The 18,211-nt window shown below is 21.5% G+C and overlaps 11 protein-coding genes across 11 annotated transcripts in view; 7 read left to right on the top strand and 4 right to left on the bottom strand.

Annotated features, from left to right (window-relative positions):
- DICPUDRAFT_149039 (uncharacterized protein) overlaps window positions 1-659 on the top strand; it is a gene marked incomplete at both ends in the record, with an annotated part of 1,442 nt that extends 783 nt beyond the window's left edge. The window contains one exon of the mRNA XM_003285140.1: window positions 648-659. Within this exon, the coding sequence (XP_003285188.1) occupies window positions 648-659 (12 nt within the window). The remainder of the gene's footprint in view (window positions 1-647) is intronic.
- An 839-nt stretch (window positions 660-1,498) lies between these two features.
- DICPUDRAFT_149038 (uncharacterized protein) lies at window positions 1,499-1,996 on the top strand (the record flags this gene model as incomplete). Its single annotated transcript, XM_003285139.1, has 2 exons — window positions 1,499-1,653; window positions 1,723-1,996. The coding sequence occupies 2 exons, from the start codon at window positions 1,499-1,501 to the stop codon at window positions 1,994-1,996; spliced, it is 429 nt and encodes a 142-aa protein (XP_003285187.1).
- A 190-nt stretch (window positions 1,997-2,186) lies between these two features.
- DICPUDRAFT_45946 (D-fructose-1,6-bisphosphate 1-phosphohydrolase) lies at window positions 2,187-3,497 on the bottom strand. Its single transcript, XM_003285115.1, has 2 exons — window positions 2,795-3,497; window positions 2,187-2,729 (listed from the first exon to the last, which is right to left on the bottom strand). The coding sequence occupies exons 1-2, from the start codon at window positions 3,400-3,402 to the stop codon at window positions 2,333-2,335; spliced, it is 1,005 nt and encodes a 334-aa protein (XP_003285163.1). The 5' UTR covers window positions 3,403-3,497; the 3' UTR covers window positions 2,187-2,332.
- An 863-nt stretch (window positions 3,498-4,360) lies between these two features.
- DICPUDRAFT_53413 (uncharacterized protein) lies at window positions 4,361-8,455 on the top strand. Its single transcript, XM_003285138.1, has 7 exons — window positions 4,361-5,124; window positions 5,201-5,649; window positions 5,708-6,044; window positions 6,122-6,504; window positions 6,569-6,989; window positions 7,066-7,180; window positions 7,784-8,455. Exons 1-7 carry the CDS (start codon window positions 4,426-4,428, stop codon window positions 8,383-8,385), a joined length of 3,006 nt encoding a protein of 1,001 aa, XP_003285186.1. The 5' UTR covers window positions 4,361-4,425; the 3' UTR covers window positions 8,386-8,455.
- Window positions 8,456-8,901: 446 nt separating this feature from the next.
- Window positions 8,902-9,332, top strand: ACBA (uncharacterized protein; the record flags this gene model as incomplete). Its single annotated transcript, XM_003285137.1, has 3 exons — window positions 8,902-9,013; window positions 9,113-9,168; window positions 9,255-9,332. Coding segments are annotated over 3 exons (246 nt in total), but the record flags the coding sequence as incomplete, so codon positions are not given.
- A 171-nt stretch (window positions 9,333-9,503) lies between these two features.
- DICPUDRAFT_91455 (uncharacterized protein) lies at window positions 9,504-10,542 on the bottom strand. Its single transcript, XM_003285114.1, has 3 exons — window positions 10,501-10,542; window positions 9,991-10,438; window positions 9,504-9,904 (listed from the first exon to the last, which is right to left on the bottom strand). Exons 2-3 carry the CDS (start codon window positions 10,424-10,426, stop codon window positions 9,543-9,545), a joined length of 798 nt encoding a protein of 265 aa, XP_003285162.1. The 5' UTR covers window positions 10,427-10,438; window positions 10,501-10,542; the 3' UTR covers window positions 9,504-9,542.
- A 1,037-nt stretch (window positions 10,543-11,579) lies between these two features.
- DICPUDRAFT_149033 (uncharacterized protein) lies at window positions 11,580-13,023 on the top strand (the record flags this gene model as incomplete). The annotated part of the gene is made up of 3 exons (XM_003285136.1): window positions 11,580-12,069; window positions 12,148-12,382; window positions 12,459-13,023. 3 exons carry the CDS (start codon window positions 11,580-11,582, stop codon window positions 13,021-13,023), a joined length of 1,290 nt encoding a protein of 429 aa, XP_003285184.1.
- Window positions 13,024-13,187: 164 nt separating this feature from the next.
- On the bottom strand, window positions 13,188-14,759 carry DICPUDRAFT_149032 (uncharacterized protein; the record flags this gene model as incomplete). Its single annotated transcript, XM_003285113.1, has 2 exons — window positions 13,188-14,438; window positions 14,520-14,759. 2 exons carry the CDS (start codon window positions 14,757-14,759, stop codon window positions 13,188-13,190), a joined length of 1,491 nt encoding a protein of 496 aa, XP_003285161.1.
- A 381-nt stretch (window positions 14,760-15,140) lies between these two features.
- DICPUDRAFT_53408 (ribosomal protein L35a) lies at window positions 15,141-15,802 on the top strand. Its single transcript, XM_003285135.1, has 3 exons — window positions 15,141-15,164; window positions 15,373-15,408; window positions 15,497-15,802. Exons 1-3 carry the CDS (start codon window positions 15,157-15,159, stop codon window positions 15,768-15,770), a joined length of 318 nt encoding a protein of 105 aa, XP_003285183.1. The 5' UTR covers window positions 15,141-15,156; the 3' UTR covers window positions 15,771-15,802.
- Window positions 15,803-16,112: 310 nt separating this feature from the next.
- DICPUDRAFT_76115 (uncharacterized protein) lies at window positions 16,113-16,895 on the bottom strand (the record flags this gene model as incomplete). Its single annotated transcript, XM_003285112.1, has 1 exon — window positions 16,113-16,895. The coding sequence occupies one exon, from the start codon at window positions 16,893-16,895 to the stop codon at window positions 16,113-16,115; it is 783 nt and encodes a 260-aa protein (XP_003285160.1).
- Window positions 16,896-17,882: 987 nt separating this feature from the next.
- Window positions 17,883-18,152, top strand: DICPUDRAFT_28879 (uncharacterized protein; the record flags this gene model as incomplete). The annotated part of the gene is made up of 1 exon (XM_003285134.1): window positions 17,883-18,152. A coding segment is annotated over one exon (270 nt), but the record flags the coding sequence as incomplete, so codon positions are not given.
- Between the last annotated feature and the right edge of the window lie 59 nt (window positions 18,153-18,211).

The following is an 18,211-nucleotide window of genomic DNA, read 5'->3' as shown; positions in this document are numbered from 1 at the left end:
TGGTAAGTTGGTTTTTGAATTAATATATTCATATTGGATTTTGACGGTTTCAACGAGACTAGTTGATGTTTGTTTGTGAAGATTTGAAACACTCATACGTGCAGCTATCCCTCCATAATCTGGGTGTATAGTTCACATCTATGCAGCAGTTTCAGTTTATTAATTATAAAAATAAGAAGTTTAAACACAAGGGTGCACACAAGAAATAACAAATTGAAATTTTAAAGAAGAATCGACAATTCCCTCTTTTAATCCTGGGGTCGTTTATATTTAAAATTCAAAAAAAGACGTAAAAGATTTTTAGAAATTTTAATAAATAGTAAAAAAAAAAAAAAAAACGATATTTTCTTTTTTATTTTTTGATAACTAGTCTAAAACTCTATTTGCTCCAACATGTTGACATTGGGGAAATATATAATCAAATGATGAGATAACCAAAAGAAAAAAACACTTGAAAAAAAAATTATTTAATCAATTATAATAAAATTTATTTTTTTCATTTTATTTTAAAACAAACAACCAAATTAAAAAAAAAAAAAAATAATTACGAATAATTTTTTTAATTATTTTTATTATTATTTTATAATTTTATTTGAAAAAAAACATTTTAGTTTAAAGAAAAAAAAATAAAAAATAAAAAAAAATAGGTTTATAATTAAATATAAACAAAAATAAAAAAAATGAAGAATTTCAAAAAAAAAAAACACCGTAAAATCTGACTTTTTGACATTGCCACTTTGTTAATAACCACAAAAGTTATTTTAATAAAAAAATATAAAAAAAAAAAAACAAAAAAATAATTTATTTGAAATTACAGTTGGGTTATATATAAAAAAAAAAAAAAAAAAAAAACTATTTTAAAAATAATTTTTTATTTTAAAAAATAAAAAAAAATAAAACAAATTTTTTTCAAATAATATTTTGACATATTATAACTCTCAATTGTAATTATAACTTTTTTTATTTTATTTTATTTTATTTAATTTTATTTTATTTTAAATTTTATTCTTTTAAAAAAAAAAAAGCTATTTAAAATTTTTTTTTTTTCATTTTATTTGATAATTATTACACACACACAATAATATAATTTTTTTTTAATCTTTTTGTATTTTATAAATAACAATAATATCATCACCCATTCATTACTCTACTAAACACTAAAATAGTAAATTTAAAAGTTCTTGTTTTACGTCTGTTTGTTTTGTATATAAATTTGTTTAAATATTTACCCCTTTCCTATTACAACAATCATCTGAAAATTTAACCCACTCAAAATATATATTTAAAATATTTTATATTATTTTATAAATAAATTATAATAATTTTTTTTTTTTTTTATTATCTCAATCAAATTAAACAAAAAAAAAAAAACCATTCATTAATATTTTCTTTTTTCTAAATTATATAAATAAAATTAAATTGTTTATATAAATAATTACAGTAATTCAAATAATAGTTTATTCTTTAGTTTTATAAATAAATACATATATAAAAAATAATGTCAGGCGGTGGCGCTAAAATCATCTTAAATTGTTTATCAATTCTTGCAGGTCTTTTTGTTTTGGCTTGTGGTATTTACATCTTTGCTGGTAGTTTCTGGCATACAATCATTTCCTTCGTTATCGGTGTATATTTTATCTTATTTGGTGTTTGGTAAGTATTAATTTATTATTAGGTCTTTTCTTTAAAAAAATTGTTACTAATTCTAAATTTAAATTATAGTATTGTTCTTTTCGAATTCGTTTTCCCATCAAAGGTTGTTTCATTATTTGGTTTCTACACATATTGGTTTGGTAGAGGTTGCTTCATTTCACTTCTCGGTTTATTAATTTTAGAAAACCATGGTTTCTTCTTAGCTGCTGGTATTATTGTCATTGCAATTGGTATTGCTTTCATGGTTCTTCATTTCTTCTGCCCATGTCCATCACCATTCTTCAGCAGTAGCGGCCATAGTAAAAACAACAATAATGAAAGACATGGTGCTGAACATGCTTAAACACAAACTACTTTAAAACTCAAAAAATAATGTATAATTATATATATTAAACACACATATATATAAATCAAAAAAAAAAAAAAAAGAAAAAAAAAAAAAAAAACTATATAATAATATATTTATTTTATTATAAAATATATTTTATAATTTTTCTAAAAAAAATAATAAAACAAAAACTTTATATTTATTTATTTTAAAAAAACTTTTTTTTTGTTTTATTTTTGTAAAAAATAATTTTATATTTTTATAATAAAATTTAAAAAAAACTATAGTTGCTCCTGTATTATTATATAATTTATATAATTTTATTTTAAAAAGGATTTGATTATTTATATTTTATTTTTTATGTTGTTGATGGAAAGATTCTAATTCAGTAACACAGTCATGTGAACCCATGAAAACAGGTACTCTTTGATGAATTGAATTTGGAACAATATCTAAACATGGAGTACTACCGTTTGAAGATTTACCACCAGCTTGCTCCATAATAAATGAAAGTGGACCTACTTCATAAAGATATCTTAATTTACCGTTTGGTGATTTTGAGTCTGCTGGGTACATAAAAATACCTCCATATAAAAGGGTTCTATGAACATCACTAACCATACTACCAATATATCTAGATGAATATGGAGAACGACCATTGGAACCTGATTTAATGGCATTAACGTATTCACTTGTAGCCTTGTCCCAATAAATTGAATTACCTTCGTTAATTGAATAAATATTGCCTCTATAAAAAAATAAGTTAATATATTGTTTACTATTATATATTATTAATATCTTGTAAATAATTACTTTGATTTAATTCTCATTTCGACATGGGTTAAAACAAATTCACCAATTGAATTATCTAAAGTAAAACCGTAAACACCTTGACCTAATGTTAAAACTAACATAGTGGCTGAACCATAAAGAGCATAACCAGCAGCAATCATTTCACGACCTTTTCTTAATACATCGGCATTTGAAAAACTATGGTCAGTAGAAGCCTTTGGCCAAATAGCGAAAATAGAACCAACAGAAACATTACAATCTAAATTGGATGAACCGTCTAATGGATCGAAGGTGACAACAAAATTACCACTTTGTGATTCTGGAACTGGGATGATACTATCTTCCTCTTCAGAGACCATGCAGAAAACTTCCCGAGTTGATTTTAATGCCATTTTAAAGGCATCATTAGCGACAATATCAAGCTTCTTTACATCTTCACTGTGTACATTTGTAATACCAGCCAAACCAAAGTTTTGTTCGAAACCAGCTCTTTTAATTCCATTATTTGTAATTTTGCATGCTAAAGCAATACCCGATAATAAATTGGCCAACTCTAATTTAAATCCGATATCTTTATGTGTGTCTGATAATACCCATCTATTTAAAGTAATTAAATTATTTGATGACATTTTATCTTTTCTTTTTTTTTTATTTTATTTTTTTAGATTTTTGATTTAAATATTATATTTAATATGATAAATTATATATAAAATATTATATACGTATATTAAAACAAAAGTAATTTTTTATTTATTAATGATAAAAAAAAAAAAAAAAAAATATCACCCTTAAAATAAAAAAAAAAAAATTTTAAAAAAAAAATAAAATTAAAATTTTTTTTTTAAATTTCATTTTTTTAATATGGTGTATGTGTGTTCCATAAGCGGTGCAATTTTCTTTTTTAAAATAAATACATAAAAAAATCACGAATATTCAAGAATTTTTTTTTATTTCATTCTTTGTATTCATTTATTAATTATTTTAAATCATTAATAAGGTTTAATAAAAATTAAATAAAAATTTAAATAATGAAATAAAAAAAATAAAAATAAATAATTTTGTTGTGTGTTATTTTTATAAACCTTTTTTTTAAAACCATTGGTTTTTTGTTTTCCAATCCAAATGAAGTTCAATTTAAAGCAATTATAAATTTTAATTATTTATCTTTGATCAAGAGTTATTACACTTTTGAATTATAGATTTAAATATATTAAAAACTAAAAAAAAAAATTAATTAAATGCATTGAAAAAATAATAAAAAAAAAATTAATTTTCCTTTTATGTAAAATAAAAAAAAAATAAATTAATAAAAAAAAAAATAATAATTATAAATCTAAAAGAAATTAAAAATTAATTTAAAACAAAAAAAAAATAAAAAAAATAAAAAAATTTTTATTAAAATTATTATTATAAAATTAATTGCATTGTTTTTTTTATAAAAATGCAACCATTTCATTTAAATTTCAAAATATCAAAATAATTTTAAACAAATAATTATAAAAAATAATAATAAAAAAAAAACAATTCAATTAACTTATTTTAAAAATTAAAAATTTTAATTATAATAAAAACTAAATGTTTTTTTTTAATGCTATTATAATAAATAATTTTAGTATTCAAAAATTTATATTATTTTAATAAAAGAAATAATAATGGAAAAATATCAAAAAATAATTCAAGATTATTTAATAGAGGAATTGCATATTGATATAAATAATAATAACAATAATAATATAAATAATATTAATACTAAAAATCAGATATCACAAGAATTTACCGAACCACAGTCACCTCAAACACAGCAGGAACATAATGAAGCAGAAAATACTTACACATTCGAACAAAAAGATAATTTGATAAATTTAAAATTAAATAATATTAATAATAGTCCATATTCAATCGAAAATGAAGAATATAAACATAAAATATTAGTAGAAGATTTAGTAATAACATTTGAAATGACAAATGAAGAAAAGGAATATTTTAAACAAGTAAAATCAAGATATTTAGAGGCAAAACAAATATTTTTAAATGAAAAATTAAATTTAGAAGAGAAAACAAATCAAATTAAAACAATTTTAAATCCATTTGAATTTGAACAATACAAAAAATCAAATTTTAATTTTTTTGGAAAGATCCCGCCAAAATCAAGAGTAGACAAAGGTAGTTTGGAGTATCTTTCTGAAAATTACTCCCAGTTTTCATTGGTTTCAATGGGATATCCGCTTCAATTCTTAAAAACCTCAATATGTAAAAACAACAATAGAATTCCACATTTATTTACAATCTCGAAATACGACAGATCATTTTCAACTTTTCAAATATTAAGAAATATTATAAAAAATAATGATGTAATTATTTTTTTTATTTATTTGTTTTTAGAAAATTTATTTTTTACTTAAATTTTTTTTTTTTTTTTTAAAAAAGTTATTTTTGGCAATGTATTTTAATTCAATATGTATATTAAACAAATCAGTTTTTAAAGATGAAAACAATACAAGTTATAGTTGTGAATTTTATAAAAGAAATAAAAAGAAACAAAATAAACTATGTAAAATAATAATACCAGAACCAAACTATATTGACAAGCATTCAGTAATTTGTTTCGAGGGAAAAGAAAACGAACCTGTAGATAGAAGATTTGAATACTCCTCACAAGATTTAAATGATACATTGGTTACGTTTAGAAACAAATATAGAAACATGCCAAATAAAGAATTTGGAGAAAGAAATGATAAAAAAAATAAAGATGATCAATTAGCTGACAGTAACGACAATGACAATTATTATACCGAAATTAAAAAATGGCCCATTCAAGTTAGAATACCATCACTAAAAAACATTCTATATGGTGTAGTTAGAGAGCTCATTTTAATGTAAATATTTATACATAAATAATTTAAAATTAAAAATATATTAATTTTTTTTCAAAAGGGATAAAAACTATTTAGATAAATTTTTAAATAGTTTACCAATAGAGATTATTGAGGGGTTTATAAAAAGCTGTAAAGATGATAAAACCCCTTTGGGATTTTATTGTACGATGGTTTTGATAGAAAAGGTTTTAAATAGTAAAGTTTTAAATAATAATGTTCAATTACCAAGAATAGATCAATTAATCAAACTGGCAAATGACCACGACAGTTATTTTGCATTTATGTATGAAAAATCAATATCACAGGATATTTTTCACCTACAGTATAATCAAGATTATTTAATTAATATTTATAATAATTTGGATTTATTTAAATATAAAAAATGGCCTTATGATGTAAGTATAAAAAAGAAATTTACAATTTTATAAAATATTAATTATTAATATTTATTTTCTATTTTTTATAAACCTAGGATCAATTTGTTTTAAAGAGTGAGGAAAATATGGATTCTCTAGTTGGTAAACCATCTGTAGTGTGTAAAGAAAAGTTCATTGAATTGTTCAATAAAGAATCGCATAATAGGTTCAATGAATCATTTAATTGGAATAATACTTTGATGGTAGGTGGTTTTGTTACAATGTGTTTGACAGACAGTGTGGAACTATTCAAAGAAACAGACATCGATATATACTTTTTTTCATTGTCAGAGTCTGAAATGTTGGAAAGATTAAATTCATTCATTAATCATTTAAAAGAAATTGGTGATTGGGATAATTATTCAATGAGCAAAACAATAGCAGGCTCAATAGTATTATCAAAACATTATCCATACAAACATATTAAATTTCATCTAGAGTATGTAACTATTATTATATTTTATTTCAAATATTTTATTAATTTTTTATTTTTTTTAAATTAGAAACTATGTAAATAAAAATCATATTTTAGTTTGCAGTGATGTCAACTCCAGTTCAGTAGCTTTTGATGGGGAGAATGTTTATTCTCTATATACATCCATGGAATCTTTAAATTATAAATGCAATTTTCTCAGTAGGTCCTCATGGATGTTAAATGGGGATATTAGATATCAAGGTAGATTAGTGAAATATTTAAACAGAGGCTATTCAATGGTGTCAAGCGACTTAAAGCATTTAAAAGATGATGAATTTGACCCCCACAATAATCATTCAGGCCTTTCATTACTATTATCTTGCCAAAAAAATAATGAAGTTACCCAGTTCATTAAATCCTCTATTTTACCATTACCTTTTGGTCCAGAAATTAATAAAAACAACTTTGAAAAATTAATTGGTGATCATATGCTTATATCAAGATATCAGGTAATCATTATTTTATTTTTATATTTATAATATTTATTGTTTTATATTAATGGCTTTTTATTTAATCTATATTTAGACTATTACTGAAGAATATTTGGGAATGATAAAAAACCATCCCAATCATTACCCTCGAAATAGAAAGTATACCTCTTTATCTTCAAATATGTTTCCATTTTTAAATGTACAACCACGTTTCGAATCTAATATTGAATAATATATAAAAATAATTACCAATTAAAACTTTTTATAATAAATTTATTGTATAAAAAATTTATAAAGCTAAATTTTTTTTTTTTATTTCTAATATTATTAAAAATTAGACTTTTTAACTGAAATTATTATTTATTTTGATAGGTAAATTTAATATTAAAATATTATTACCACAATATTATTTTATTACCCACACACAACACCCACACAAACACCAACCACACAATTATTTTTTTTTATTTTTTAATTTAAAATTTTAATATAAAATCAATTTAAAATTTTAAGAAAAAAAAAAAAAAGTTATTTAAAATTTTTATATATTAATGTTTTAATATATAAAGTAATTGTGTATAACATAAAAAGAAGTAATAATAAAAACAAAAAAAAAAAAACCACATATGATATATCTTTAGATATTTTATATTTTATAATAATGGAAAAATTAAAAAAAAATATAATTACTATCATTGTTTTTTTAATTCCTTTAATATTACTTACACTTTCGATACAAGGTATGTGTAGATATAATAATAATATAAAAAATAATATATTTAAATATTTAATATTTATTTTTTTAATTATAGGTTATTGGTATAAAATTCACTTTTCAAATGGTCAAATTTATTTATTTAGATATGCAAATATTCAAATTAGCAATTTAACAGATACACCATCCAATCAAAATAATAGCCTATCTATCAATAATAATAATAATAATAATAATTGTAGTAATCCCTATATTGATAATATACCATACGGAAAAGCTCTCGAAACTCAAGATGTTTTCTTTGTTTCTTTTGTATGTACAATTGTAGCGATGGTGTGTAGCTTGGTAATTCTTGTCCTTCAACTTATTAATATTAAAGTATATTCGAAACATAATTTATATTTGGTTAATGCAATTTCAAAAATGATAGCTGTAATTATGTTATGCTTCAACCTATTCTCTACCCTATATCCAGTGCTTAACTTTAGATCATCTTTCGACAAAGAGTGTCACATCTTTGGAAACTGCATAGACTCCAGTAATGACTCTTTTATCGGTGATGATAAAAACGCAAGTTTTCAACCCTGGTACTCTTGGTTCTTTAATTGTATTTCTATATGCTTTGTATTCTGTGGTATCATTTTATTCTTTATCAAAAATAAAAAAGACAAATATAAAAAATATCAATTATTAGTTTAATAGTCAAAACAAATCCAATCAAAAAATTAACACAAAAAAAAAAAAAAAAAAAAAAAAATAATATCCAACCAAAAAAAAAACAAAAAAAAAACCCCAAATATTATCTTTTTTAAAAAACAATATAAATATTTTATATTTAAATTTACAATAAAACTAAACGTTCAGATTAAAATTATATTAATAAAAAACCTTTGGGAAAAATATAAATATCATTTATCTATTTATTTAGTAAATTTATTACGCCATTTTTGTGAAAGTTCAAAATTTTTTTTTGAAAATTTTTTAATTTTTAAAATTTTATTTTTTTTTAATTTTTTTTTTTAAATTTTGTTTTCAAAAAAAAAATATTAAAAAATCTATTTTTTTTTTTTATTTTTTTTTTCATTTGTTAATTAAATACAATACTATATTCTAAAATGTCACTCAACGTAAGTTTTTTTTTTGTTTTTATACCTTTGTATATCTTTTTTATTCTTTTCTTTTTTACTAATTATAATATTAATACAATAGGAAAACTTTGAAAAAGCCGCTGCTGAAGTTAAAGCCTTCAAAACCAAACCATCAAATGAAGAATTATTAGAACTCTATGCCTTATACAAACAAGCTACCGGTGGTGACAACAACACTTGTATGTAATAGTTTAAAAAGAAAAAAAGAGAAAAAAAAAAAAAAAAAAAAAAAAAAAAAAAGTTTCTTTTACTAAAATAATTTTTTTTTTTTTGTATAGCACAACCATGGGCTGTTCAAGTTGAAGCTAGAGCCAAACATGATGCCTGGTCAACCGTAAATATCAATATTTTAATATTAAAATTTTTTTAAAACTATACTAATTATATAATCTTTTTATTTTTTTTTTAAAAAAATTACAGAAAAAAGGTTTATCACAAGATGATGCCAAGACCCAATACATCGCCTACGTTGAAAAAATCAAACCAACCTATGCTTAAGGTGTTATAATATGAAAATTTGTTAATATAAATAAACTATAAAATTAGATCAATTATTTTATAAATTGTATTTTTTATTAAAATTTCTATAATTATTAATTTATCATTTTATTATTATATTGTTTTATTTAAATTATTTTAATAGTTAAAAAAAAAAATAGGTTTTTAATTAAATGATAAAATTTAATAAATAAATTTTATTTAAAATTTTTAAATACAAAATAATGGGAAATTTGCATCAATGCTTAATAAATGATAATCATCTCTATCCTTTCTATTACAATTAATAAAATCTATAACGAATTTATCACCTGGTTGCATTGTTTCCCTTCCATTAATGTCTGTATTATTATTTATTAATATTTCTTTTTCGTGTCTGTCGGTTACACCAATAAAACTATAAACCAATTCGTCATTTACAAAAAGGAATTTATCATCAGATGCACCATACTTGATTATCATTTCTTTATCTTGATCCATTGGAACTTGACTTAAGAATCTAATTCTTGAACACCAAAAGTAATTGTGATTTTTATTTTTTTGTTCATATTCACCAAAACCTAATCCATCAACTAAAAGTAAATTTGAAAAAAAAATGAAAAATTTTAGTAATGGAAATTTCTAAAATTAAAAATAATATTTATAAAACTATATTTACTTGGGAAGAAACTTTCATTATAGTAATAACTTGTATTTGATGGGTCAATTTGGAAAAATTGTGAGCCTGTTAAAGTTACACTTGGGTCAATTAAATTGGTCCATTGATCAAATGAATCTTCATTTTTAACCAATACAATATTATCTTGAATGTAAGAATCATCATCTTCACTGGTTTCAATAACCTGTTTTGCATTTTCATAATAGTTGTATTTATTAAAGTCAGTACTGTTGTTTTGATTTAAAAAGACCTCTAGTGGTTCACCTTGAATAATGGTTGCAAAAGTTCTAAACTCCCCTTTGTTATATAACATACCTTGATCATCATTTAAAAAAGGTTGGATGCAATCAAGGTCTTCAGTGTAGGTGTTATCTGGGACATTTGACATTCTAAAATCATTGTTTCTATTCTCGGTAGTATCATACCAATACAACATCCCGTCACCTAATTAAAAATAAATATTAGTAATTATTATATTAAATAATCATTTTTAAATTAAATAATACCCAATGCAATATTAAATAAATAAGTGGAAATAAATATTAAATAAATAGAGTTTGTCATTTTTATTGTGTTTGTTTTGTTATTAAACAATTTAATAAATTATAATAAAAAACAATAATTTATTTTTATTTAAATACTAAATTTTTTTAAAAGAATTTTGAAAAAAAATATAGTATTTAAAAGAATTTAAAATTTTGTTTTTTATTATGTGGTAACCATATTTTAGTTTTTTAATATGTAATTTTAAACTTTTTGATTTTTTAAATATGGTCAAAAGAATTTTAATTCTTACTATTATTATTTTTCGGGAAATTTCGATGCATTGAAAATCTAGTGTAGAAATTATTATTTTGGTATATAGCTATAGATAGTACATTTATTAAACTGCCACCCTACAATCCAAGAAATTCAATATCTTTTTTTTACATTATTGAAAAATAAATTTCGATGAAAACATCAAAAAAAAAAATGTTACAAAACAAAAAAAAACCACAAAGGGATAAATTATATTTTTACACATTTTTGGATAACTAAAATAGTTGTTTATTATTTTTAACTATACAAATAGTAAAATAAGGATAACTAATAAAAAAAACTTATATATTATCTATTAAATAGTTTATATATAAAAATATCCATATTTTCCTATTTTAATATAAAAATAAAAAAAAAATACAAAACAAAAAAAACAAAACAAAAAATCGATTATTTATTTTTAAATATTTTAAAATTAAAAAAAAAAAAAAAAAAAACAGCAAATTAAAAAGTATATTAAGAAGCTTAAGCTTCTTTAAGAATTAACAAAAATAATTAATAAATAACAATATTAATTTAAAATTAAAAAAAAATTAAAAAAAAATTAAAAAATAAATAAAAATTTTAAATTTTTTTAAAAAATTGAAAAAAAAATGAGAAAAAAAAACTATTGTTACGATAAAACCAATATTTAAAAATCTTTATTTCAAACTTTTTAATTTAAAAAAAAAAACCCATTTTAAATAATTTATATAATTATAATTACCTATAGATATTATAATACTTTTTTGTTAAAAAAACTAACGAACTATATATAAAGCAAAAACATAATGTCAAATATTTATAGTAATGATATCGAAATTATTCATTTTACAAGTCTTGGTTATGGAGAATTAAGATTAGCCAAGAAATATTGCGAAAAGGAAATTTTAGACAACTTATTTCAAACAGAGGGCGGTTTAATTATCGTCGATGCCGAAGGAGAAGAGGTATTTCCCGCTAAAGATGAAAGTAACAAAGAATATTATCCACAATTAATCCCAAACACTACCTATACAATTGTATCTGAAAAAGATTTAGATAGTGATACAGAAGATGATGAACACGACGATGATGAACACGACGATGATGAATACGAAGATGACGTGCACGAGGGTAATGAAGAACATGAACATGAACATGAACATGAACATGAACACAAGGATGGTGATTGCTGCAGTATCGATCATCAACATGAACATAAAACTGAATCTGGTTCAGTTTGTTGCTCCAATCAATCATCCAAATCTGAACAGAAAAAAATTCAAATTTACCAAATGGGTAAGTATTATTAAAATTTTAAAAATTATACATTAACTTTTTTCTAACACCTATTTGTTTTTTTCTATAATATCATAGGCTATGACAAACTTTTAAAAATGAGAGAGGCAAGAATTAACATGATTTCAAAATTGTATAAAAGAAAATATCCAGATATCTTTGAATTAAAAGAAGAATTTCTTGATAGCAGTTTTATAGATCCAATAAGACAATTTAAAAAAACCAAAGACAAGAATGATTTATTAAAATCCTTTACAAAACTAACAGATACCAAAATATATTCGTTCAGAATTTTTAAATTAGATTTTTGCACGTAAGTAAATAATATTTTTAAAAACATTAATAATAATAATATAATTAATTTTTATCTTTGTTTTTTTCTTTTTTAGTAAACTATTAGAAGAAATTGAAAACTTTAAAAACTCTGGATTACCAACCGCTCGACCAAACTCAATGAACAATTACGGCGCAGTTTTAGATGAAATTGGTTTTACCGAATTTTTTAATCAACTTAGAGAACAATACCTATCACTTTTTACCACTGTTTTATACCCAGACTATAATGGTGACTGTTTAAATGGTCACCACGCATTTGCAGTTCAATATAAAATGGATAGAGAAAAAGAATTAGGTTTCCACTATGACGAATCTGACATCACTGTAAACTTATGTTTGGGCAGTGAGTTTACTGGTGGCTCTTTATATTTTAAAGGAATTTTAGAAGAACCAGAAACTCACAACGAATATTTTGAAGTTAATCATACCCCGGGCGTTGCTTTAATTCACGTTGGTCACCATAGACATGGTGCTTTAGGTCTTAAAAGCGGCGAAAGAACAAATTTAATTTTATGGTTAAGAAATGTCAATAGCGATAGTCGTCATACCAACAGTGATACCAACGTTGATACCAATGTTGATACCGCCACTGCTGCTATAGCCTCAGCCACTATTTAGTCTATATAAATTAAAATAATATAAAAATTATTTTTGTAAATAAACAATCTTCAAAAAAAAAAAAACTGTTTTATTTGTTCCATTTTTATTTTATTTATTTTATTTTATTTTATTTTATTTTATTTTATTTTATTTTATTTTATTTTATTTTATTTTATTTTATTTTATTTTATTTTATTTTTAGAAAAACAAATTATAATTGGTTTTTGATTAAATTTATATCCTTGTGATTGTTGAAGTGCTGTTATTGCTAGTTCTGTGGTTGGAAATGTTATAAAAGCCTGTCCATGCAATCGACCACCTTGATGGTAATCTATATGTAAATTTGATTTCATTGATTCAGCACTATCAAATAATGTTCTAAATAATGATTCAAAGTCACTTGATTTAACATGCTTTGAAATATTCTTTATATAAAGCTTATTTGATGGCTCCCCAATATTTAACTTTCCTTTTATAATGCTTTCAATTTCTTCGACTGTGCATTTATTACTATTAATTTGTTCGATTGTAACTATATCTTTGATTTCATTATTAATATTTAAATTAAAATTTATATTTTTTTTTTCATTATTATTGTCTATAATATTATTTTTTTCTATATTATTATCATCTGTATTAATATTATTACTATTGCTGCTGCTGTTATCTATATCACTATTTACATCTTTTTTATCTATTTTATTTTTTATATTTTCGTTGAGTAAAACCTCAGAACCTTTTGAGCCTGTTGTTTGCTGATTTTTTATACAATTATTATTATTTATAGATAATTTAACTTTTTTTAAAACTCTTGGCGAAATAACTGAAGGAAAAAGTTTGTTGGTATATTCTATTACAGAAGGATCTATATTTTTAGTTACATCGTCATCTGAAACCCATTCCTCCTCTTCCTCATCCTCCTCTTCATCCTTTTTTTTATCTTTTATATCTACAATTTTATTAACTAATGACTCTTCATAATCTATACCTCTTTTAAAACTCTTTTTTTCATCTATATTTTTGGATATTTCGGGTAGTGGTGGATTTTGTGTTGATGGCTGTGGTTCAAAATGTTGACTATATAATGGCCATTGTCGTATTATTTCGGGTTTTGAATATAATTTGATATTCATTAAACTCATAATATTTAAAACCTGGGAATAAAAATCTGGTCTTGTTTGTAAATAATATGTAATTTCATTAATAACTGATTGAGATGGGTCTGCTATTCCCATATTAATGTTATATCCATCTCCATTATTACTATTATCACCATTGCTATTATTGTTACTTGTATTATTTTTACTATCTTTTTTTTTACCAGTTGAAATCTCCACCTTTAGTGTTCTTCCACCCATTTTTGAACCATGTAATTGTTTTAGTGCTCTTTCACAATCTTCTCGATTTTGAAAATCTACAAACACAGTTCCTTTCTATAATTAAAATAATTTAAATATTAAATTAATATAAATTTTTATAAAAACATAATAATAATAAAATATATATGTACTTACCATATTACCCTCCAAAGCTTTATACTGTAGATGGTTAAAAGGTGTAAATAAATTGGTTAGATCTTCGACATTTGCATTGGCAGGTACATTTTTTACAACTAATTTAAAAACACCATTATTTATATCATTTATATTATTTAATTTACTACTATTGGTAGTATATTTTATATTACTATTGGTATTACTGTTGAATATATCACTATTATTTTTGGGTGTGTTGTTTTGAAAAGATGAATGCATAATAATGAAATTTAAATTCCAAAAAAAAAAAAAAAAAAAAAAAAAATCCAAAGCAATTTAAAAAAAAAAACACACACAAAAATGAAAATAAAAAAAATAAAAAATTTTAAAAAAATAAACAAAGTAAATAAATATTATTTATTATAATTATTTCTTTATATTCTTTTTTATTTATTATTATTTATTTGTTTTTATTATTATTTAAAAAAAAAAAATAAAAAAAAAGAATTTTTTAAATAAATTTTTAGTATATAAAAACGTTGTATGTATTTTCTATATTAATATGTCAATGAAAAAATTTTTTAAAAATTTTTTTCAAAACTTACGCCAAATTTTTTTTTAATTTTTTTTTAAAATTTTTTTTTTTTTTATCGTTTTTCTACAGTATCATATCAAAATGGAAAAGTATTGTATCTCTATGTATAATTCTATGTATACAAAATTATCATACCATTATACTGGTTAATGTTAATCTTTGTTTATCTCATGGATTAATGTTGGATTAGTAAAGATTGATGATAGATAATGTGGATTAATGTGATAATATATATTGGATTGTAATAAATGAAAGATAAAAGTTATGATACTAATATCTCTTTTTCTTTTTCTATAGGATCTACTCAAAAGGTGTTGTTTTAGGTTACAGAAGGTAAATTATATTAGTTGTTGGATAGGATATTTTAGGTTTATAGATTATAATATTAATTCGATTATTATCAATTTTTACAAAAATTTAGATCCCAAGCTACCCAATACCCAAATATTTCATTACTCAAAATTGAAGGTGTTGTTAGCCGTGAAGATACCACTTTTTACTTAGGAAAGTCTGTATGTCTTATTGAAAAAGTCACCAAGACTGCCGAAAACCCATCAGGTCACAAAATCACCTGGGGTAAAGTCTGTAAATCACACGGTAGCTCAGGTGTTGTCCAAGCCCGTTTCAAGAGAAACCTCCCACCAAAAGCCTTCGGTGCCCCAATCAGAGTTTTCCTCTACCCATCATCAATTTAAATCAATGTTTTAGAAAAATAAATATATAATTTAAAAAAGATGACGATTTTTTTTAGCGCTTAAAAATAGATTTTATTATTGTTTTAGAGAAATGGTATATTTTATAAAAAAGAAAAGAAATTTTAATGTTTTTTACGAGATAATAATCAATGACAATATTAATTATTATTTAAAGAAATATAAAATACACATATTTATTTTGTTTTTTTATTTATTTATTTTATTTTTAAGAAAAAAAGATATTGTTTTTTATATACACCGAAAAAGATTTTTATTTTATTTTATTTTACAATTGGGTGGTCCTTTTTCGTTACAATATTATTATTGTCATTATTACATATATTACACATCGTCACCATTTGTTTCTATTTTATTGTCACTGTTATTGTTATTTAATGGTTTTAAAATATTTAAATCGATGATTTGGTTTTGATCAGGTCTGTTATCTAATAGTTGCAATAGAGACGATTTTTTATTTTGAAAATCTAAATGTTTTTGTTTTGATTGAAGAGATGGAGCTAGATTTGAGTTTGGGACAATAATATTTTGGTCAATTAGATGGTTAATATTTGGACGATTTTCTAATCTTTTATCTAAAGTTTCACCAGTCTTTTTAAATTTAATTTGGAGTTGTTTTTGTTGAATACTCGATGATATATTTGGATTGTTCTTTATAATACCATTTTCTAATAATTTATTTAATTCTGCTCTACTTTTTAGTTTATGATCTATAGTATAACAAACTCTATTAAATTCATTATTGTTATTATTATTATTATTATTATTGTTATTATTGTTATCATCTAAATTGTTATCTTTATTATTTAAAAATTTTTTTTGGTCATTATTGTTATTATCATCAATACAATTATTTTTATTTTTATTTGTATTTATAATATTATTAGTCATATTATTTTCAAATTTATTAATATCATCAAAATTTTCGTGGCGATTGCTGAAATTATTATTATTACCGGTATCAATATTATTAATATTTATTAATGTATCATTTGTATGAATATTATAATTATTGGAATGAATGTTATTATTGTTGGTCGTTGTAGTGGCAGTGGTAGTGGTGTTGAGATTATTAATTGTATTATTGGGGTTATCTACACTATTCATTTTATATATATATTGTCATGCGAGGTATATGTATCTTTAGAAATTTTAAAAAAATTATATTAATTATTTTTTGGGGGTATTTAAGTGTATGTATTTTTGTTTAGTTGTAAAATATCAAAAAAAAAAATAAAAATCAAAAAAAAAAAAAAAAAATAATTTAAAAAAAAAAAAAAAAAAAAAAAAAAAAAATCGAAGAATTATAAATACAAAAATTTAAATAGAGAGATATCTCTGTATTGATATCATTTATATTGATCAATATAAAATAGTTTTTTTCATTTTTTTTAATAATTATTAATTATCAAAAATTAAATATTTCATTTTTTAAAATATTATTATTTAATTTATTTTTTTATTTTATTTTTTTTTAAATTTTCAATTTTTCATATCACTATCTTGTGTTGTAATTATTTTTACCCCTAAAATAGAATATATGTAATTAAATAGTTACACACTCTTATTTCATTTTTACAGATTGCTAAAAAAAAAAAACTACAATTTAGGATTTAACTGGCAATTGTGAATATCAAATTAATTTTAAAATGTAAATATAGTTTCAGAGATATTCTTTTTTTACTTTTTTTACCATTTTTAACCAATTAAAATTATAAAGAGCAAAAGAGTAAATAGTTGTAGAAAAACTTTTTTTTTATAAATTATTTTTTTTATTATTAACTAATCGACCAGTTTTTTATAATAAATTAAATTATTTTATAAATTAAATCTATTTATATGTATTTTTTTTTTATTTTTTTTTTATAAAGTTTACTAATCAGTTTTCATTGCTTATTTATTTGTTTAAAGAAAAAGAAAAAGAAAAAATAAAAGAAAATAAAAGAAAAAAAATGAAAATAAAAATTCCATTTACAATATTTTTAATGTTATTATTGTTACCATTTATATTTTCAGAAAGTTTAAACACTGTAAAGATTTAAATATTTAAATAAAAATATTCTAAATAAAATACTCATCTTTTTAATTATTTAGGGATCATTGGTAATTACAAGAAAGTCAAGTGACAATGGTTCATTGAAAGCTTTAGTATTAAATTTAAATTCAGGTACTTTAATCAACACCAGCAAACAAAGATATATCTTATCAAAGTCAGTTTTAGATGAAATTAACCTGTTATTAAACAGGCTTGATCTTAGTGAAGGTAACCTAGATTTTAGAAACTCATCAATTCCATCTTCATATATTTATTTCATGGCTTATACTCAATATGGTAATAGTGTTGTATGGCAAGGTAAACATTAAAACTATTAATCTTTTAAGATACTATAAAAAAATATACTAATATTTCATTAATTCTTATA

Source organism: Dictyostelium purpureum, assembly GCF_000190715.1.
Source record: "Dictyostelium purpureum unplaced genomic scaffold DICPUscaffold_39, whole genome shotgun sequence".
Classification (NCBI taxonomy): Eukaryota; Evosea; class Eumycetozoa; order Dictyosteliales; family Dictyosteliaceae; genus Dictyostelium; species Dictyostelium purpureum.
Note: the sequence above shows the minus strand (reverse complement) of the source record. Positions and strands in the feature narration are given on the sequence as shown.

Coding starts and splice junctions, on each gene's coding strand:
- DICPUDRAFT_45946 (XM_003285115.1), bottom strand. CDS start 3,402: ATGTCATCAAATAATTTAATTACTTTAAATAGATGGGTATTATCAGAC. Junction 2,730..2,794: donor GAAATGAGAATTAAATCAAA/GTAATTATTTAC, acceptor ATTTTTTTATAG/AGGCAATATTTATTCAATTA.
- DICPUDRAFT_53413 (XM_003285138.1), top strand. CDS start 4,426: ATGGAAAAATATCAAAAAATAATTCAAGATTATTTAATAGAGGAATTG. Junction 5,650..5,707: donor GTTAGAGAGCTCATTTTAAT/GTAAATATTTAT, acceptor TTTTTTCAAAAG/GGATAAAAACTATTTAGATA. Junction 6,505..6,568: donor CATATTAAATTTCATCTAGA/GTATGTAACTAT, acceptor TTTTTAAATTAG/AAACTATGTAAATAAAAATC.
- DICPUDRAFT_91455 (XM_003285114.1), bottom strand. CDS start 10,426: ATGTTGTATTGGTATGATACTACCGAGAATAGAAACAATGATTTTAGA. Junction 9,905..9,990: donor TAATGAAAGTTTCTTCCCAA/GTAAATATAGTT, acceptor ATTTACTTTTAG/TTGATGGATTAGGTTTTGGT.
- DICPUDRAFT_53408 (XM_003285135.1), top strand. Junction 15,409..15,496: donor GTTGTTTTAGGTTACAGAAG/GTAAATTATATT, acceptor ACAAAAATTTAG/ATCCCAAGCTACCCAATACC.